This window comes from Lissotriton helveticus, chromosome 11, assembly GCF_964261635.1.
Source record: "Lissotriton helveticus chromosome 11, aLisHel1.1, whole genome shotgun sequence".
NCBI lineage: Eukaryota > Metazoa > Chordata > Amphibia > Caudata > Salamandridae > Lissotriton > Lissotriton helveticus.
Window position 1 is genome coordinate 160,749,842 of NC_136072.1, and position 21,735 is coordinate 160,771,576.

Below are 21,735 nucleotides of genomic sequence, written 5' to 3' on the forward strand. Positions count from 1 at the left end.
GTGTGGAAGAGAGGGCGAGAGATTCATCAGGACCAGGATATGGAGGGAGGTAGGGAAAACTACCAGTATTGGGTGAGGGAGGATTGTTTTTATGCCTCCAGCAAGTATGTATTTTAAAAATAGCCCAGCGATCTGAGATTGTCAAAGCTCCTTAAACTGTGTAATCACATTGCTGCCAACAGATTCTGTAAACTGATTTCTCTGCAGTCTAAAGCCAGAATCTGTAAAATCAGTGTTATCTGATGGATATCTTGGCTGTATGACAAATGAACATTTAAAGTCTTAAGGAATTGTATAATGTGAGGGAGAGGTGCGTTTCGAAACATGAATCTATGATCTATACAATCTGATGTGTATAATTGTATATAGAAACCAGAAACTGTCGGATCTGATGAACCTGAAGCGAAGGGCTTCATCTATGGTTTGAATTTGTAGAATCTCTGTCAGCTGACAGAATACTCTAAAACTGACACAGTAATATCCCTGAAACTCAAAGAAAAGCTTTTGAATTGAAACTGTTAGACTGTGAAATGTATTGGTAACTGGAGGGAAAGCTTTGCGGTCTGACACAGGCATGCAATGGGGCGGTTCTAAAATCTAACTCTTAAAACTAGGATTTGTGTAACTGAGGAGCAGATGTGAACCTAAAGGATGTCCATGTATGTTGTGTGTAACATATGGGAGACCTATCTAAAGAGAGAGTCTGTACGATTTCTCTAACTTGTGCAATGCAGTCTGACATAAGATTGTGAGATCTGTGTCACAAGTAAGATAGCTACGGATTTGAAAGTTGACAGGAGGAACCTGTCTGATTTGAGGATAGTTTTGCGGTATGAAAACTAAGATCTGTGTATGCAGACAGCACCTTTTGAGATAAATCTGTAAACTCTTACATTTGCTAAACTGAGGAACAACACTGCCACCTAGGAGCTTCACCTCATAGGAACTGAGCACTCAGGAGGATAGTTTTGCTCTCTGAGGCCTGACAGTTGGATTCATGTAATCTGATGGATAGCTCTGCTCTAAGGAATGACAGTCAGATAAGTATCACATAAGGAATAGCTCTTTGACCACAAGCCTGAGTCGGTAAGATCAATATGATCTGGTAGATAGGCTGTCTACAGACCAATGGAATAAAGCCTGGCATTCAGAATAATAATCTGGGCATTTTTATCTCAGTCTACTGTTGCTTCAAATTTTTTAGGAAACAAAAATGCAATGCATAAAGAAATATGAACCTCTTCTAAACACTTACCACAGGTGGTTCAACTGCTATTGATGGCTTGACTTGAAGGTTTACAGCAACGGTCTGTGGGGGTTGCATTGTGTGAAATGGCAACTGGACCAATGCTTCTGCAGCAGGAAGTTCATCCTCGGAGATGAAGGTATTGTGTACCAGAACCTTCCTTGGTGACAGTATTTCAGGCTTCATTGGTTCACCTTGCATAGACTTTAGTGACATGCTTTGAGCACTGGCAGGAAACGACACAGACAGTGGCATAGCAGTAGAGATTAAGGCTGGAGTTGAACATGTGGTAGAATGCTGTTCATGCAAAGGCGGTGCACTTTCCTGTCCTGATGTTGCCACTTTTGCCTGTTGTATTGGCCCAAAATGTGCAAGTGAAGGTAGCGCAGATGGAACATGGCTGTGGAACGGCAGCTGTTGCTCTGGAAGTGCACCATTAGAAGTGCATTTCTGAGAATTCTGCAAATGTTGGCAGGATGAAGGCACAAAACATTGCGATTGTGAGTGCACAATAATGGAGGGCGATTTACTAGGTGAGTGAGTCGGTGGTGGCGAAACAACTACAGAATTCTGTGGAGACCGAGGCTGAGTTGTAGAGTCTGTTAAAGAGGATACATTAGTTTGAACACATGAGCTCTGATGTGACGTAATATTTCCAGAAACAGGTGCTTCTGTATGGCTGTGCAGTGCAACACAGTGTGCTGGCGTTGGCAAATCCAGTGGCGGGCTATGAAATGCAGTATTTTGAATCTGCTGTTGCTGCACTGATTGTATTTGCTGCGATTGCTCATGTTGTTGCTGCTGCTGCTGCTGTACAAACTGATAGCGAGGCCCCTTTGAAAATAATGACTGAGAAGACATTTGTGGTTGTTTTACCAGACAATGGGTTTCAACAGGTACAAATGAGGCTGAAAAGGAAAATATGAAAGGGGAAGAATTATTTACAAATTACCAGATGATATCCCGCCACTACCTCCCTACTACACAACATCCCCATGAGATGCTCTCTCTCTAGAGCCAAACATGTAACATCCTGATTGTTGCCCTATGCAACCCAGCGAAAAAAGGAATACTTAATTTCTGCTTATGTATCTGTTCACCAGTGCAACTATCTATGTTACGCTACATAGCAGCACCGGATCTCCATTTCCTTTCTCCCCACACTGAGGAAAATGATCTATAGAGGGGCATAAAGAACAGTCTATGGAGATGACTCCTCACGGAATGACTTGAGGAAAAATACCTAGGCAATTGTATATTCTTGTCTACACAGTGGTATATGGGAAAATTAACAAAACAAAGAAAATTCTGTCTTTACTATCAACATTTTAATAGTTCACAATAATGTTTTTTTGTATACATCAGTTAAAAAACTATAGAAATACAGTATGTAATACATCAGATATACAATTATTATTAACAGTTCGTTAAAATTGGCAATGTAAAAAACACAAAAATGAAAAATACAGCAAAGGCAAAATTAGTGGCAAAATAAGTATCGACGCTCGTTTCGGCGAACCAGCGCCTTCTTCAGGAGTAGCCACAGATTACTTAATTTAATTCACGATGTCCTTATAAAAAGGTACACACAAAAACTGCCAATCAATTTGATAATATAATCTTCAAAGTTATGGAACTCAGATTTGACGCTTCCTTCATACTAACGTCCCAGTTTATATAGATGTCTGCTTCGTGATAGTCGAAGTAGAACAGAATAACCCAGAAAAGGAGTATTATAACTTTCCTCTTTTTCTAGAAGTGGCCCAATGATGGGGGATAACTTCACAGACTCGCAAAAAGATAACATCTAGTTAAACAGAAAACCTCGGGCGCTTCAAATATGAAACACAATCGTCCATAGGCAGTTGAAAACTGAATGATAATTGCTTCGTATTCAATGCAGCAAAGGCGGCCTAATCATAAGGTATCTAACGAGTCTGATGCCCGTGTGAAGAATGAAAAGTTTAGAAGGAGACAGACCATTCAAGCTATACTTGAACGTAGTACGTGAAGACAAAATCCTGCGCTGAAAATTCGGTGCATGTCGCAGGGTAGCAAGATTCCCCCCTCGATATGCTGAACAAAATAATCTTACACTTCTGCTGTTAACACGACCAGCAGGCAGCCTGCTATCTCGCAACACGCGCCGAATTTACAGCGTGGGAGCTTTCCTCCCGCACCATGTACAATTGAATACACTTGTGATTCTGACAGATGGTCACGTCCCATCTGACACTGAGCCAAGCCCGCTCCGCATATCCCATAACAGCATAGCTCCTGAGATTGGGCTAGGCGGGGCCGATAGCCCCGTGTTCCTTTCGCGCCTGCGAAGAGGGTATTTAAACTATGCAGCCGCACTCACATACAGGACAAGCAGGGTAGCGGACCACACAGTAGGTCTCATACGGGGATGGACCTTTGACGAAGTAGGTGTCTTTTTATAGCAAGGCACCTGGCATACAAATACGCCTCATATGAGATTACCACTTGCTGCCTCCAATGGCATTTATCTTACAATTTCCTCAACGTTATGTTTTTCCATAAAACTACAGCGGGTGACTACAAGCCCCCCCCTCATGCCCCCTTTTGGGAGCTGGTGCCCTGTTAAATTTGGGAGGATGCCACCAACCCCCAACGAATGTACATAATACTAGGACTGTTCTATGGATATGTGACACTGTGTAGCAACACTAATTGTGAATGGCATGAGTGAATGAAATAATGCATGTATGTTCATCCCATAGTCCATATGCTTTTTGAACAACCGTGTTTGAGTATCACTACTATAAAACTCCTTTTTGACCACTAGATCAGAGCACTGTCCTTTTCTGGTGTCCCGTACATAATATCAGGCACCTCCACAGTATCTTCTTAAGGGGAACACTATGAAGCTTCACGGCAGCAATATGCCTCCTTCTGACTTTATAACGCATACGTTACAAATTGTGTTTGATATTTTTTTTTTTACCTTTTTTCTCATTTTTTCCCCTCAGGTTATTCCTCTTAGAAAACAGCAGCAAGTATTAAACTTGTTCCAAAAAAATATTGTAGTGTAACACATGTAAATTGCATGCCCAATTTACACTCACGTCTTTGGGGGAAGTGACTTCTTTGCATCCCACCCTGACGAAAGGACAGGACCATCAATAGGCCAGTAGAAAGGGCTGAAACATGTTGGTGTCTAGTTTAGGGTCATAGGACCATCATATCCTCCCACCCTACTACAGTATTTTATAACCTTTCCTGCCACTCCACTAATAAAGGATACTTTAGGAGTGGGGGAGGAATTTTATCGTTAACGTTACGCCTCCATACACAATATCTTCATAAGTGCTCCCTGAAAGATGGCTGAGCTCACCCCGACCTTTAGGAGTTGGGGTGAGCCCGATGATGAAGCATGTCACTCTTAGAGTGAGTAAGGGCTATAATAAGAAAAGAGCCTTTTTCCCTTCCCACTCTTAAATAGGGAGGTGATATAAGACTAGGGTTGATAAGTCTTTACATGGTGTAATTTCAAATAGAACACCCCCTCCTCTGTGTCCCCATTTCTCTCTGTAAGGTACCATCCTGGTTCTAAAAGAGATACTTATTTGTTGTTGCTAGATAGAAAGATTGCCACTTTTCTGATCATATTCCCCCACAAGAAAAAAATACAACTTTCAAGCTAAGAAATGTAAAGTCTGTACCCGAAAAGGTATCCAAAAGGAGAGTTGTATGTACTGCCCCGATTGTCCTTGTAAGCCTGGTCTGTGTGCGCCCACTTGTTTTAAATTGTACCACACACAACAGAGTTTTTGGGTGCAACTGTGAGCGTAAAAGTAAACTGACTGGTCTGCTTCGTTTTATATTTTTGTTCAGATTTCAGAGTGGACATTAGTGTGATGTTCACTACACACACTGGTAGCCAAACGCCACTGCACATACTCTGCCAATCAGTGCGATTGCTGTGTCAGTAATGTAGGTGTATGAAAGTGATGGGATCTTAAATGGCGCTGTCTGTTGATGTGAGTGTTGTATGAATAGTCTTGTGTGTGTCACGTATGAACGGTGTGTGAATGACCTGTAAAGAGGGTGGTGCCTTGCGCAGCTTTACACCTCATGAGCTGTGAGTCGTTGGTTCAGGTTTTAGACTTTCAATTATTAACATTTTATGGTCTGAACCTTCAATCACCCTCATGCTAAATCCAACAAGTATGTGTGTGTGTGTACTTGAGGAATAGATGGTTCTGAAGTAATATTTTTCCTTTTCTGTCTTTCTCTGCCAGTATGTACACTGTCTCTACATTGTCGGTTGATGTGAGGGTTGTAATGTGCTTGGCTGGTGTCTGGTGGTGTGAATTGTCTTGTGTGTGTCACATATGAATGGTGTGTGAATGCCCTGTAACAAGGGTGGTGACTTGCTGCAGCTTTCCAGAGCACAAGATGTTAGTCATTTGTTCAGGTTTTCGACCTTCCAATTATTAACAGTGCATTTAATTTTTGTCAAGTCTTTTGTTAATAAAATATAAATATTTAACCTTTTATTCAACCTCGTGCGAAATCCAACTAGTATGTGTGCGTACCGGAGGAATAGAAGGATGGGCAGTAATATTTGTATTTTCTGTCTTTGTCTGCGAAGGTGTACATTCTCTCTAGGGAAAATCTACCAATTCTAGATATGTTCGTAAACAAAAACCCTGGAGAGTACCGGGTGGTGTGCCTCTTGTAGATCCCATCAAGGTTTCTTACCCACAATGCCCTGCAAATCTCAAAATGTGACTAAAGTCACACATTATCTTTGCATTACTGTGCCTTATTTTTCCAGACTCAGAAAGAAACCACAAATTTCCTACCATCCAGTGTTCTCCAAGGTCTCCCGATAAAAATGCTACCTCACTTGTGTGGGTCGGCCAAGGGCCCACGACAGGGAAGGGCCTAAAATGTATTGTGGAAACATCAAAATTATCTATCACAAAACAACCTGGTTTTGCAAGGGAGTTGCTTGCGCTTTTGGACCAGGGCTCAACTGCCATCTAGGGAAACCTAACAAACTCTGACATTTATGTAAACTAGACACCTGGGGGTGTCCAGCGAGGTGTGGCTTGCGTGGATCTTTCAAAGTTTTCTTACCCAGAATCCCCTGCAAACCTCACATTTTGCTAAAAAAAATCCTGTTTTGATTGTTGTGGTGTCTAAAAATACAGTCTATTTCTATAAACTGGTGTTGGATTTCTTTTTTGTCTTCCTTTGTGTAAGCCTCACTGCTCAGAGCCACAGCTACCTAGAATTGAGCTGAAGGTTTGAGAACCGAAACCTAAGGGCCCTAAAGGGGTTGGTAGATGTATTACGAAGTTAGGTCGCAGAACTACTTCACATACTACACCCCACTTCCTCCCACAGAGGTATAATAAAACAGAATCAGTATAAAGGAAAATTGATTGGGTAGGACATCTTATCTGTATCACTTGAAATGGGAATTCCTGTCTAAACAGCACTGCTAGTGGTTCCACAGCCAACAAGAAGAGTATCGATGAGAGGGTACATCCCTGCTGTGTGCCGTGATATACCAAACTGTGAAGAATGCCCGTTTATACTCTTGTGGCAGGCTCAACATACAACAGTTGAAGTATGACCTGCCCAAATCCAACCTGGCATTGGGGCGGGATCAATCGAAGACCAGCAAGTGTATTCAATTAAAGTCTACAGCTCACATAGTTGGAGATTTTAGTTGTGCAGTCAGTACATGTGTTAGCCCACCTCGAAATTCTAATTGAGCCAGGTCATCTTTTTAAAACAGAAACAAATGGGTGGTATTTTTCTGTGGGAAAGGTGGCAATCTGGCACTAAAACCAGCACCTGTACGTTATTTAAAAAATATATATATAATTTATTCGGCATGATGTGATGTACCTCAGATGTGAGTCAACAGAGGCATAACACAGCAATGATGTCACCCTACTCACACACACATACACTTAAACACGTACTCATGCATAAAAACACACATACATATAGTCCCAGGCACGCATACAAAATCCAATACATGGAGTCCCTAGCACACAGACACACAACTTGGAAACTACTGAATACAAAACTTACCTGGAGAAAGTCCTCTTCAATAAGAGCTTACCAGCTCTTTAACTGCATGTCCCACAATTCCTGACTCCCACATCTCCTACCTCCGGCAGTGCACCAGAGCCAGATCCACAGGCTTTTACCCTAAAAGAAGGGTTGGAGATAGGCCCTTTTTCACTATTTCAACTTCTGATAAGGGAAAAGGGTACATGGTTGACAAGCCCTGCAGCTCCATCATCTGACATGCTGCACTGCCTAAAGTTAGAGCAGGATGTCAGTAATGTGTTGTGATGGTGGGAGGCTGGGCTGTAACAGCCATTGCTTGACACATGCACAATACAGCCAGTAGAGCCCTCTTCTGCTTCCAAAGTGACATTACAGATGTTACACTACAAATGAACAATCCATAAGATCATTTGCTTCTTATAAAAGAGGTAACAGATCAAGGAATTAGTGGCAAAGTGAGCTTGTAGGTCGATGCGCCGGGACCCTATGGAAGAACCACCCCTACGGTACTAGCCACCTAACCTTAGCAGCGGAATAATCCAGTTATGCTGCTGGAAGCTTTTTGGACTTTTCTACTCTCTCTTTGGGGTGTCCATTAATATTAATGCGTATATGGTGACCGCCTTGTTGTAACTAGTACAGTTCACCTTTCTGCAGTTTCTATGTTATGAGCTTTCTATGCCAAGCAGAAATACGCCAAGTGCTCAGTGTGGAATATGAAGTATTGAAGGTTCCAGAGAGCAGTGCACTGTGCAGTATGTGTGGCCTCTTGAACCCCTAAAAGAGTGGACTCTTGAACCCCAGTAGCCTGGTTAGTTCTACATCATACAGCCCTGGCATAGTTACTTTAGTTGAAGGAGTGTTTGCCACCACTGTTGGTGCAGCTCCTATGCCAGCATGGAGTCATTAAGGTTGTTTTTTCTCACTAGTTAGAGAGTGTGAAACCCTCAGCTACCAGGGTGCAAAGGTATGGAGAATTTGTAAAGTGCCAGTCGAGCATCAAAGCTTCAGACTCAATTAGAGACTGGCTGATGAGAAAGAGAAAAGCTTGAAACATAAAGATTAGTTCACACCCAAATACTGCATTTGCCTAAACATTTAAAGGATGTGTTGCCCATTAGGCAGATATCGCAGTGGCCCACACAGAGGTTCCACCTTGAAATGCGCTTTAAATAAAGCCAGGTCTATTTATTAGGAAATAATTGTTGAAGCACAATTGGACATTAGTATTGTTAGACCTGACATCATTGGCGTGAGTCTCCCTTCCATTTTTGACGGATTGCCTCCTCTGTTTTGACATATTTTTGCTGGTTGTATGTTTTGGGCCCTGTGCCACTGCTAATCAGTGCCACAGTGAAAGTGCTCCCCATGTTAAATTGATATACTGATTGGATTCCTTGATTGGCTTATTTGATCTACTGTCAGCCCCTAGTACAGTGCACCATGTGTGCCCAGGGCTTGTAGAGCAAATGCTGCTGGTGGGCTTGCAGCACGGGTTGTGCCACCCACAGAAGCAGCTTGAAAATGTGTCTCAGGCCTGCCATTGCAAGGCCTGTGTGTAGTCTGTGACTACCACGTCGACTTGGCCAAGTGCACCCACTTGCCAGTCCCTAAACCTTTCCTTTGCTTCATATTAGACACCCCTATGGTAGGCCCAAGGGCAGGGTGCATTGTAAGTATAAGGTAGGACATGCTCTGATGTGTGTAGCATGTTCTAGTAGTGAATGACAGCCATTTTCGTTTTTCACTATTGAAGGCTACCTGTTCTCATACTTTAAAATGGGCAGTGAACATTGTTACATCCCTACAATCCTAACTGACTCAGGGAACATGGTAAAAATTCGAGTTTAGTATGCCTGAACTCAGAATAATAAAATACATCTTTTAGTAAAGTTTATTTTAATATTCTGTGTTTGCAAATACCACTTAGAAACTAGGTATTTGCTTGCCTAACCATTTGAGCCCGCCTCTGCTGACTTGTGTATTCCTTGTCTGGATTTGTGTGCGACAGGGCTGGGGAAATTCCAGGAGACATTCTGGGACAGCCCAGTGGTGATTAGGGAGATTTACCTCCAGATGGGAGGGGGAGAGTGCACCTGGAAACTGAATAGGGCTGGGCCTTCCCTCCACAATGCTGGCTCCACCCCCTGTGGCTTGTCTGATGTCTCTGCCCTGCACAGTGAAAGGAGAAGGGGAATCCTGTCAACAGAGTACTCCAGAGCTGCATCTTCCCTCCCCTGTGCTGGCTCCACCTCCTGTGGAGCGTCTGATGTTTCTGACCTGCACAGTGAAAGGAAGAGAAGAGTCATGTAAACACAGTGCTCAGGAACTGGTTTAAACTAGGCAGAGGCCTCTCTGCCTTTAGAGAACAAAGGATTTTTTGGTATAAATATTGGGACCCAGTCCCACAGACTTTAGATCACTTCTGGAACAAGAAACCTTTCTGCCAAGGAGAAGAACCAAGGAAGCTGCAGGAGTTTGGACTGCCCCTCTGCCAGTGTGCTGTTTGCTGGGTTGGCCTGCAGTGGTTGCTTCATTGCCAAGGGAAAGGAGAAGCAACTTTGTAAGGACTTTCATCTACAGAATATTCTCCAAGGGCTTGAACTGTGCTTGCCTCCTTCTGAAGTCTCAGGCCCAAAAGACTTCACCTCCAGCTCCCTCCTGAATTTCCTTGCTGGGAATTCTGACTCCAGTCACTTGCGTGCCGCTGGGAGCTGGAAGCGCGACGCATCGAGAAGAAGTGTGTCGCTGCCGCACCTGAAATCATCGCAACGCCGGAGAAGCGAGAGTTCGTCGCATCTCCCTGGAAGCGTGTGTTCATCGAAGCTGTCTGCCGTCGCATCGCCGGAGAAGCGCGACGCATCGAGAGAGCTGTCATTGCATCGCCGGAGAAGCGCATCGCAGAGCCTGTCGCGGCTCCAAAGTACAGAGTCGTCGCAAGGCTGCCAGGGCGTCATCGCATCGCCGCATCAAGGGCGCCATCTTCTCGCTTCGCAACTGGATCATCACATCGGCATCGCATCAAGGCGCCATCTTGCGCACCGCAACAGGTCGAGAATATACGCATCACCTCCGCACCGGTAAGGCTCACGACGAGTCCCCTACTCTGCGCAAGCATTGTGGAAGGACGCAACCGTTCCCCCGGGTCACGGAACTGACGCATCTCCCCTTTTGCCGACCTTTTGTTCACTTTGCGTGTCGCATCCAAGAACTTTGTTGAGAACTTTGTCGCATTTACCATCAATTTGAATTAAGAGACTTTCATCATCTTTTAAGTAACTTTTAGTATAGCATTGTGGATTTTTGTCGTTTGTGGTCTTGTGTTCAAGTCTATATAAAGAATACCTATTTTTATAAAACCTGTGTTGTGTCCATCTGTAGTGTTATCACTGTATTACTGTGTATATTCACAAATGCTTAACACACTGCCTCTGAGATAAGCCTGTCTGCTCGTGTCAAGCTACCAAGGGGGTGAGCAGGGGTTATTAAAGAGAGTAATCCCCTTGTCCTGACTTAGAAGTAAGGGTCCCTATTTGGACAAAGGTGATAACCATTGCCAACTAGAGACCCCCAGATCTAACATTGTTGGTCAGCGGTGAGGATTTGGACTTTGCATTTGTGTTTCATATACAGTAATTGGTGTACACTACTAGTGAGTGCAGACCAAACGCGATAACATACTTTTTTTTTTTATAGAATCCTTTTTCCTTGGAACTGTTATTTTTCCTAAAGACTCCCAATTCTTACTACCATGAGTAGACCAGCATCTGTTGCATCTATGGTTCTTGATTTTGAGGAAGCAAGGTTAGAAACCTACACTGTGAAACAGCTCAGGTATCTCTGCAGGAAATTGAAAGTTGCTACACCAGGCATTTCTAAAAAGGAAGACTACCAAAAGGCGCTGAGGCCTGGGTAGAAGCCAGAAATGTCCCTGATCTTGTTATGGAGCCTGTTGGGGATACAGATGGGCAAATTGATGGTTTAGAATTACCAGCCAGGGGAAGGGGTGCCATCCCCGCCTGGCAGCAGCATCTCTTCCAAAGACCTGTCTCCCAGACTGAAGCTGGAGTTGGCTAAGCTTAAGATGGAGGGTCAGAGGGAAGCAGAGAATAACAGGTTGTCTTTGGAAAGAGAGAGAATGAGAATGGAGCATGAGAGAATGTTGAGGGAGTTAGAGATCAAGGCCAAGGGCTTAGAGATCAATTCCTCTGGTGGCAGCGCACCATCTGTGCCTTCAGAAGGCAGGGTACATATTCCCAAGGATGTCATCAAAGATTTTCACAAAGGTGAAGATATTGGTCAGTGGTTTGCAGCCTATGAGATAGCAATGTTGGCCCACCGGGTCCCTGAGAAGGATTGGGGAGCGGGGTTGTGGGGCCGCTTTGTCACTGAAGGTAGGGGCACTTTGTTAGACCTACCCAAAGAGCATAGGATGTCTTATAGCCACATGAAGGCAGCACTGATGACAAGGTATGGGTTAACTCCAGAGCTCTATAGACAGAGGTTTAGGAACTGTAAGAAACTGAAGGGAACCACTGGGTAGAATATGTGCCTTTCTTTTGCAGAGCCATGGATGGTTGGGTGAGAGGTAGCAATGTTGATAATTTTTCAGCTCTCTATGATTTGATTGCCAGGGAGCACTTATCTGCTAACTGTTTTCCAGAGCGACGCCAGCACCTTGTTGATAGCAAGTTGACTAATCCTAGAAAGCTTGCTGAGGAGGCGGACTGCTGGGTCAGTACCAGGGTCCACAAGGGTCTTGTGGGAGACTCCGCCAAAGGTGGGCAGGGTCCCCAGCAGAAGAGTGGGGGGGACAAGGGTAAACCGAGGGAGTTCCAAAAAGGTCCCCAAAGTAATTCCCAAGGGAACTAGGGTAAGGGTTCCCAGCCTCCCCCTGAAAAGAAGTTAGGACCCTCAACAGGTAAACCTGTTCATAGGGGGCCTGTTACCTGCTTTCTGTGTAAGCAGTTGGGACACCGTTGGTATGATCCCCTGTGTCCTCAGAAAGGACAGTATGTGCCACCCCGTGCACCACCCCATCAGATGGCCAGTGTAGCCCTGGGTGGGAAGGAGATGGGTGCCCAAGGTGGGTGGGGTCCCGCAGAAATGTCCCTTGTCTCATTAGGAGATTTTGAGATGGTCCCTAAAACTCAGCTGCCTGATAACACTAAAAAATACAGGCAGTGGGTGACCATCAATGGCCATAGAGTGGAGGCTCTCAGAGACACAGGAGCAAGTGTGACAGCTGTCAAGTGTCACTTGGTCTCTGAGGAGCAGGTAGTCCCTCATGCACTCTTCCCAGTTGTTGCAGCTGACAACACAGAGAGCCATTGCAAGGTGGCTCAAGTTCCCTTTGAGTGGGTGGGGGGTCTCTGGTACTCTTCAAGTAGCTGTGAGGCCATCCATGCCTGTTGATTGTCTGTTAGGCAATAATTTAGAAAGCTCCCCTTGGGCTAAGGTGGAGAGGAAGGTGCATTTGGAGATGTTGGGTCTGCCTGAGTGGGCATGTGTAACCACTCAGTCTATGGCAGCTAAGGGTGTTCAAGAGACCGTGGAGCCTGAAAGTATGGCCCAGGGATCTGCCTTAATGAGAAGAGGTCAGGGGGGTGGGAAACCAGCCCCTATTGTTCCCACGGTCCAGGAGGAGGTAGACCCTGAGGGGGATGCCCTGGAACCCAATGGTGAGCAAGTTTCTGAACTGGGGAACCTACCTGAGCTGACCCATTGGCAGCAAGAAGGGGGTCCCTCCAGGGAGGAATTTTGTGAAGAGCCAAAGAAGTGCCCTTCTCTTGTGGGTTTGAGGCAACAGGCCACAAACAAGACAGCAGGTGATCAGTCTGGATCACATTGGATCTACTGGGAGAATGGTCTCCTGTATAGCGAGCCTAAGGTTGCTGAGCCTGGGTCAGCCCGTGTGCTGGTTGTACCCCAGCGCTTCAGAGCCTTCCTACTGGGTTTGGCTCATGATGTTCCATTAGCTGGTCATCTGGGGCAGAACAAGACCTTTGAAAGGCTTGTCTCCCACTTTTATTGGCCCCAGATGAGAAAGAGTTCAGATACTCATTGTAGGACTTGTCAAACTTGCCAGGCAAGTGGGAAAAGTGGAAGGAGGCACAAGACCCCTCTCAAACCTTTTCCTATAGTCAGTGCCCCCTTTGAACGGGTGGGCATTGACATTGTGGGGCCACTGGATCCCAAGACAGCCATGGGCAACAGGTTTATCCTGGTCTTGGTGGACCATGCTACCCGGTACCCGGAAGCCATTCCACTCAGGACAGTGACGGCCCCCGTGGTGGGACGTGCACTGATGGGGATTTTCTCCCGTGTGGGGTTCCCCAGAGAGGTTGTGTCTGACCGAGGTACAAACATCATTTCCAATTATATGAAGTTTCTGTGGAAGGAGTGTGATGTTACCTACAAGTTCACCACTCCTTACCACCCACAAGGTAATGGGCTGGTTGAAAGATTTAACTGGACCCTTAAGGGCATGATCATGGGTCTTGAAGGACCAATGAGGCGTAAGTGGGACGTCCTCTTGCCATGCCTTCTGTTTGCCTACCGAGAGGTGCCGCAGAAGTCTCTAGAGTTCAGCCCCTTTGAGCTTTTGTATGGTCACCCGGTAAGAGGACCTTTGAGTTTGGTAAATGAAGGCTGGGAGCAATCTCCCAGGAAACCTCCCCAGGATGTATATAGCTACATGCTGGCCTTCAGAAACCAAACCAGGCGTTTCAAGGATCTCGCTCGGGCGAATCTGGAAGCCAGCCAGGAAGAGATGAAACGGTGGTACGATCAGAATGCCACTCTGATTGAGCTTCAACCTGGACAGACAGTTTGGGTCATGGCCCCTGTGGAGCCTTGTGCGCTCCAAGACAGGTGGACTGTTCCATATGAGGTGGTGGAGCGCAAGAGTGATGTCACCTATGTGGTGAACTTGCAGTTTCCAAGGAACCCTTTGAGGGTCCTTCATGTTAACCGCCTGAAGCCCCACTTAGAAAGGTCCGAAGTGGGCATGCTCCTAGCGACAGATGATGGAATGGAGGAGGAGACCGAGCCTCTTCCTGACCTCCTGTCTGCAACAGAGCAAGATGGGTCGGTGGATGGTGTCAGCCTCTCGCCACACTGACCCCTGATCAGCAGCAAGATTGTCGCCAATTGTTGGGGTAATTCTCTGATCTATGTTCCTTGGTTCCTGGTGTCACAGATTGGTGCGTCCATGATGTGGACACTGGTGACAGTCCTCCTGTGAAGCACAAGGCTTACAGAGTGACTGACAAGGTTAGGCCTTACATCAAGGAGGAAATCTCCAAGATGTTTGCTTTAGGGGTCATTGAGTCTTCCAACAGTGATTGGGCCATCCCAGTGGTCTTGGTCCCAAAGGCTGCCTCGCCGGGTGCCACACCTGAACTCCGATTCTGTGTGGACTACAGAGGGCTCAATTCAGTCACCAGGACTGATGCACACCCCATCCCCAGAGCTGATGAGCTCATTGATCGGCTAGGAGCTGCACGTTACCTCAGCACGTTTGATTTGACGTCTGGGTACTGGCAGATCACCTTGACCGATGGGGCTAAGGAGAGGTCAGCATTCTCCACACCAGATGGGCACTGCCAATTTCAGGTTATGCCCTTTGGGATGAAGAATGCCCCTGCCACCTTTCAGAGGTTGGTCAACCAGGTGTTGGCTGGACTGGAGGATTTCAGTGCTGCCTACCTGGATGACATTGCCGTGTTCAGCGCCAGTTGGGAGGAACACTTGCAGCACCTCTGGGAAGTGTTGATCGCACTGCGCAAGGCAGGCCTCACGATCAAGGCAAGTAAGTGTCAGATCGGGCAGGGATCCATTGTGTACTTGGGTCACCAGGTAGGAAGCGGCCAGGTGGCTCCCCTACAACCCAAGATTGATACCATCCTGGCATGGGAACCCCCAAAGACTCAGACACAGGTGAGAGCCTTTTTAGGACTCACGGGGTACTACAGGAGGTTTGTCAACGGGTATGGCAACATTGTTGCACCTTTGACTGAGCTGACTTCCAGGAAGCAGCCCAAGAAAGTGAACTGGACTGACACATGTCAGAAAGCTTTTGATGCCCTGAAGACTGCCATGTGCACAGCACCCGTGCTTCAGGCACCCAACTTCTCAAAAGAATTAATTGGAATTCAGACAGACGCTTCAGAGCATGGTGTGCGGGCTATTCTATCACAGATTACTGAGGAGGGCTTTGACCAACCTGTAGCCTTCATCAGTAGGAGATTACTTCCACTGGAACAGAGGTGGAGTGCAATTGAGCGTGAGGCATTTGCTGTGGTTTGGGCACTGAAGAAGTTGAGACCATACTTGTTTGGGACTCACTTCCGGGTTCAGACCGACCACAGGCCCCTCCGATGGCTGATGAAGATGAGGGGTGAGAACCCAAAGTTGTTGAGGTGGTCAATCTCCCTATAGGGTATGGACTTTACGGTGGAACAAAGCCCTGGTACAGAACACGCCAACGCTGATGGTCTGTCCAGATTTTTCCGCCTTAATGAAGAGAACTCTCAAGGGGAAGGGCATTTCTCCCGACATTTCAGCTGGAGGGGACACGTGTTAGACCTGACATCATTGGCGTGAGTCTCCCTTCCATTTTTGGCGGATTGCCTCCTCTGTTTTGACATATTTTTGCTGGTTGTATGCTTTGGGCCCTGTGCCACTGCTAAACAGTGCCACAGTGCAAGTGCTCCCCATGTTAAATTGATATACTGATTGGATTCCTTGATTGGCTTATTTGATTTACTGCTAGCCCCTAGTACAGTGCACCATGTGTGCCCAGAGCTTGTAGAGCAAATGCTGCTGGTGGGCTTGCAGCACTGGTTGTGCCACCCACAGAAGCAGCTTGTAAAATGTGTCTCAGGCCTGCCATTGCAAGGCCTGTGTGTAGTCAGTGACTACCATGTCGACTTGGCCAAGTGCACCCACTTGCCAGTCCCCAAACCTTCCCTTTGCTTCATATTAGACACCCCTATGGTAGGCCCAAGGGCAGGGTGCATTGTAAGTATAAGGTAGGACATGCTCTGATGTGTGTAGCATGTTCTAGTAGTGAATGACAGCCATTTTCGTTTTTCACTATTGAAGGCTACCTGTTCCCATAGATTAAAATGGGCAGTGAAGATTGTTACATCCCTACAATCCTAACTGACTCAGGGAACATGGTAGAAATTCAAGTTTAGTATGCCTGAACTCAGAATAATAAAATACATCTTTTAGTAAAGTTTATTTTAATATTCTGTGTTTGCAAATACCACTTTTAGAAAGTAGGTATTTGCTTGCCTAACCATTTGAGCCCGCCTCTGCTGACTTGTGTATTCCTTGTCTGGGTTTGTGTGTGACAGGGCTGGGGACATTCCAGGAGACAGTCTGGGACAACCCAGTGGTGATTAGGGAGATTTACCTCCAGATGGGAGGGGGAGAGTGCACCTGGGACCTGAATAGGGCTGGGCCTTCCCTCCACAATGCTGGCTCCACCCCCTGTGGCTTGTCTGATGTCTCTGCCCTGCACAGTGAAAGGAGAAGGGGAATCCTGTCAACAGAGTACTCCAGAGCTGCATCTTCCCTCCCCTGTGCTGGCTCCACCTCCTGTGGGGCGTCTGATGTTTCTGCCATGCACAGTGAAAGGAAGAGAAGAGTCATGTAAACACAGTACTCAGGAACTGGTTTAAACTAGGCAGAGGCCTCTCTGCCTTCAGAGAACAAAGGATTTTTTGGTATAAATATTGGGACCCAGTCCCACAGACTTTAGATCACTCCTGGAACAAGAAACCTTTATGCCAAGGAGAAGAACCAAGGAAGCTACAGGAGTTTGGACTGCCCCTCTGCCAGTGTGCTGTTTGCTGGGTTGGCCTTCAGTGGTTGCTTCATTGTCAAGGGATAGGAGAAGGAACTTTGTAAGGACTTTCATCTACAGAATATTCTCCAAGGGCTTGAACTGTGCTTGCCTCCTTCTGAAGTCTCAGGGTCAAAAGACTTCACCTCCAGCTCCCTCCTGAATTTCCTTGCTGGGAATTCTGACTCCAGTTACTTGCGTGCCGCTAAGAGCTGGAAGCGCGACGCATCGAGAAGAAGCGTTTTGCTGCCGCACCTGAAATAATCGCAACGCCGGAGAAGCGAGAGTTTGTCGCATCTCCCTGGAAGCGTGTGTTCATCGAAGCTGTCTGCCGTCGCATCGCCGGAGAAGCGCGACGCATCGAGAGAGCTGTCATCGCATCGCCAGAGAAGCGCATCGCAGGGCCTGTCGCGGCTCCAAAGTAGAGTCGTCGCAAGGCTGCCAGGGCGTTGTCGCATCGTCATCGCATCGCCGCATCAAGGGCACCATCTTCTCACATCACAACTGGATCATCGCATCGGCATCGCATCGCATCAAGGCGCCATCTTGCGCACCGCAACAGGTTGAGAATCTACGCATCACCTCGCACCGGTAAGGCTCATGACGAGTCCCCTACTCTGCGCAAGCATTGAGGAAGGACACAACCGTTCCCCCGGGTCACGGAACCGGCGCATCTCCCCTTTTGCGAGCCTTTTGTTCACTTTGCATGTCGCATCCAATAACTTTGTTGAGAACTTTGTCGCATTTACCATCAATTTGAATTAAGTACTGATGCGCCAGCACCGCGGTTGCACAAGGCAGCCTTCCTGGGGAAAAGGACCCTCTCGCAGTCCCTGCCGGCCCCACTAGGCTCTCAGCCCGCTCTCGGCATACAACGAGCGGCTGGGAACCTGATTACCTGGAGGCGGGTGCGGCTGTTAAAGCGTCGTGCACGCGGCTCCCTTGGCCAAGTCAGGACGCTCTCCTCACCTCGACGCAGCTCCTCTTCCCGATCGGATTACCTTTGGATGTGAGGGAGAGGGGAGCGCTACCTCGAGTCGGCTCCCGGCGTCTTCAGGCGTTCGTTCCTTGTGGTGCCCAATCAGTGCGCGGCTCTGCCAGACGAGCCCCTTCATGACATCGCAGCTCCTCTCCAGCGGCCCAATCACGTCGCGGCCTTGCAGACGAGCCCCCCTCGTGACGTCGCGGCTTCTCTCAAATGGCCAAATCACGTCGCGGCTTTACCAGACAAGCCTCCCGGAGCCCGCCAATGGCAGCGCGGCGCCTCGGGAGAGCTTCTCGCTGGCAACCAATCGGAGCGCGGCCCCTTCGATTTCTTGACCGCGGCTCCGTGTCGCTGAGGATGTTGCTTTGAAGATTCTAAGCCCGGGCAGCGGCGGTGAACAGGCGGCAAGTGATTTTTACGGAGCCAGAGGCGGGCAGAGTGCTTGTGAAGCCACCACTCTTGCTAGGGAGTAGATCATGGAGGGAAGACCAACCAACCTCCGATCCTCTGCCACAACGTGCCGATGAGCACGGCGATCTTCCTCTACGGCCACAGTTGCAAGTCACCCTCTCAGCAGAAGTTAAAGCACATTCTTCCAGGCGTATTTCAGTTACAGTGGAAGCTTTTGACCCTGGGTTCCAGGACAGGAGGCCAGCTCTTCTCAGGCCCTTGGAGATTCAGTTAGAAGACACAGCACACAGCAAAGTCTCTGTAGGTCAAGCAGGCAGGGTCACAGCACACAGCAAATTCCCTCTTCTCCTCAGCTTCAGTTGGTCAGCAGAACAGGTCAGCCCTTAGAGCACACAGCAAGGCAATCTTCCTTTAGTTCTTCAGCGGTCCTTCTTCCAGCAGAGGTTCCTCTTGATTGTAGAGTCTGATTTTCTGTTGTCAGGGGTCCTTCTCTTATACCCCTAAAAGTCTTTGAAGTTCTTTGAAGTCTTTGTGCAAGTGGGCCCTGAGCCCGGTCTAAACCAGTTCTTGGGTGTTGCTGGAGCCCTTGGGCTTCCTGGCTTCCTTCTTTCTTTCAGTATCAGGGACAGAGGTGACAGTCGCCCAGCGGGAGGTGGAGCCAGCATTGTGGTCAGGCAGGCACAGCCCTATTCACTCCCAGGTGCTATCTCCTCCCACTTCCCTGGCAGCAGATGCAGCCTTTCATCCACGGGCTGACTCAGACAACCTCCTGGGGACTCTGCAGCCCCTGTCACCCTCAAACCAGACAGTCAATCCACAAGCAGGCCCAGGCACACAGAAAGGTTAGACAAGAGAACAGCCACTTTCTAAAAGTACTATTCTCAAACACAGAATTTAAAAACAACCTTTACTAAAAGATGTGTTATTAAATTCTGAGTTCAGGGATATCACTCACTTATGTCCCATCTTGTTCCTATGGGAAGATAGGCTGGTATCCATTGGGACCAGCCTCCCCCATGTTAGACTATGGAGCAAGATAACCTTGCAGCAGTGCCGCTCACTACCAGAGCATGTGACCTGCACTAGTACATGCTCTACCTTACCCATACACTGCACCCTGCCCAGGGGGGTACCTTGAGTCTTCCATAGGGGTGACTGATGTGCACAGACAGGGAAGGGTTAGGCCCAGCCAGTGGGGACACTGGCCAGGCGGACATGGCAGTCCACTGACTGCACACAGGCACTGCGCTGGCAGGCCTGAGACAGCATTTTAGGGCTACTGATGTGGGTGGCGCAATCTGCGCTGCAGGCCCACTAGTAGCATCTGTCATCACCAGCCCTGGCACACACAGTGCACTTTACTAGGGATTTCATGGTGATACAAATATGCCAATCAGGTATACCCACTCAATATGACAACTTACATAGGGAGCACTTACACTCTGGCACTGATCAGCAGTGACAGAGTGTCCAAAGCATCTAAACCAGCAAAAACGAAATCCAGCACAGCATCAAAAATACAGGAGGCAGAGTCAAAAAGATGGGGGAAAACCACGCCAAGGGTGTCCGGTCTAACACGTGTCCCCTCCAGCTGAAAGTGGGGAGAACTACCCAACCTCTTGGGAGTCCTCATCACTAGGGCAGAAGAATCTGGACAGACCATCAGCATTGGCGTGTTCTGTACCAGCGCGGTGCTCCACCGTAAAGTCCATCCCCTGTAGGGAAATGGACCACCTCAACAGTTTTGGATTCTCACCCCTCATCTGCATTAACCATCTGAGGGGCCTGTGGTCGGTCTGAACACGGAAGTGAGTCCCAAACAGGTAGGGCCTCAGCTTCTTCACAGCCCAGACCACAGCGAAAGCTTCCCTTTCAATTGCACTCCATCTCTGTTCCCTGGGGAGTAGCCTCCTACTAATGAAAGCTACTGGTTGGTCTCCGCCCTCATCGTTGATTTGTGAGAGTACTGCTCCCATGCCTTGCTCTGAAGCGTCAGTTTGCACAATGAACTCACTGGAAAAGTCAGGTGCCTTAAGCACCGGTGCTGTGCACATTGCAGTTTTGAGGGCGTCAAAAGCAGTTTGACAGGCCTCGGTCCAATTCACTTTCCTGGGCTGATTTCTAGATGTCAGCTCTGTCAAAGGGGCCACAATGGTGCCGTATCCTTTGACAAACCGTCTGTAATACCCGGTGAGACCTAGAAAGGCTCTCACCTCAGTCTGAGTCTTGGGGGGTTCCCAAGCCATAATGGTATCAATCTTTGCCTGTAGGGGCGCCATCTGGCCGCTCCCCACCTGGTGTCCCAAGTACACCACTGATCCCTGCCCTATCTGGCACTTACTGGCCTTGATAGTGAGGCCTGCCTTCTGCAGAGCCTTCAACACTTCACAGAGGTGGTGCAGGTGTTCCTCCCAAGTGGAGCTGAACACAGCAATGTCATCCAGGTATGCTGCGCTGAATTCCTCCAGCCCTGCTAATACCTGGTTGACCAGTCTCTGGAATGTGGCAGGGGCATTTTTCAACCCAAAGGGCATGACACAAAACTGGAAGTGCCCCTCTGGCGTTGAAAATACTGACCTCTCCTTGGCCCCCTCAGTTAAGGCAATCTGCCAGTACCCTGAAGTCAAATCAAAGGTGCTGAGGTACTGGGCAGCTCCCAACCGATCCACCAGCTCATCAGCTCTGGGGATGGGGTGTGCGTCAGTCTTGGTGACTGCATTGAGCCCACGGTAGTCCGCGCAGAACCGGAGTTCTGGGGGGCCACCGGGGGTAGCAGCTTTCTTAGGCACTAAGACCACTGGGCTAGCCCAGGGGCTGCTGGAGGGCTCAATTACCCCTAGCGCTAACATCTTGGAAACTTCTTCCTTGATGCTCGCTCTGACCTTGTCAGCCACCCTGTAAAACGTCTGTTTCACAGGCAGACTAACTCCAGTGTCCACATCGTGGACGCACCAGTTGGTGACACCTGGGGTCAGGGAGAACAGGGGGGCAAACTGACCCAAGACCTGGCGACAGTCCTTCTGCTGTTCTGGGGTCAGGGTGGGTGAGAGTATCACACCATCTACTGACCCGTCTTGCTCCTTGGTTGCCAGGAGGTCAGGGAGAGGATCACTATCCTCCTTCCCTCCTGCATCTGTAGCCAGGAGCATAGTCACTTCAGACCTCTCAAAGTGGGGT

The 21,735-nt window shown here is 47.9% G+C and overlaps 1 protein-coding gene across 3 annotated transcripts in view; it reads right to left on the reverse strand.

Annotated features, from left to right (window-relative positions):
* Positions 1–21,735, reverse strand: part of PHC3 (polyhomeotic homolog 3) — a 627,291-nt gene that overhangs the window by 361,890 nt on the left and 243,666 nt on the right. For all 3 annotated transcript variants that reach the window (XM_078666127.1, XM_078666126.1, XM_078666128.1), the window contains one exon: positions 1,256–2,154. In XM_078666127.1, coding sequence (XP_078522253.1) covers positions 1,256–2,154 — 899 coding nt within the window. The remainder of the gene's footprint in view (positions 1–1,255; positions 2,155–21,735) is intronic.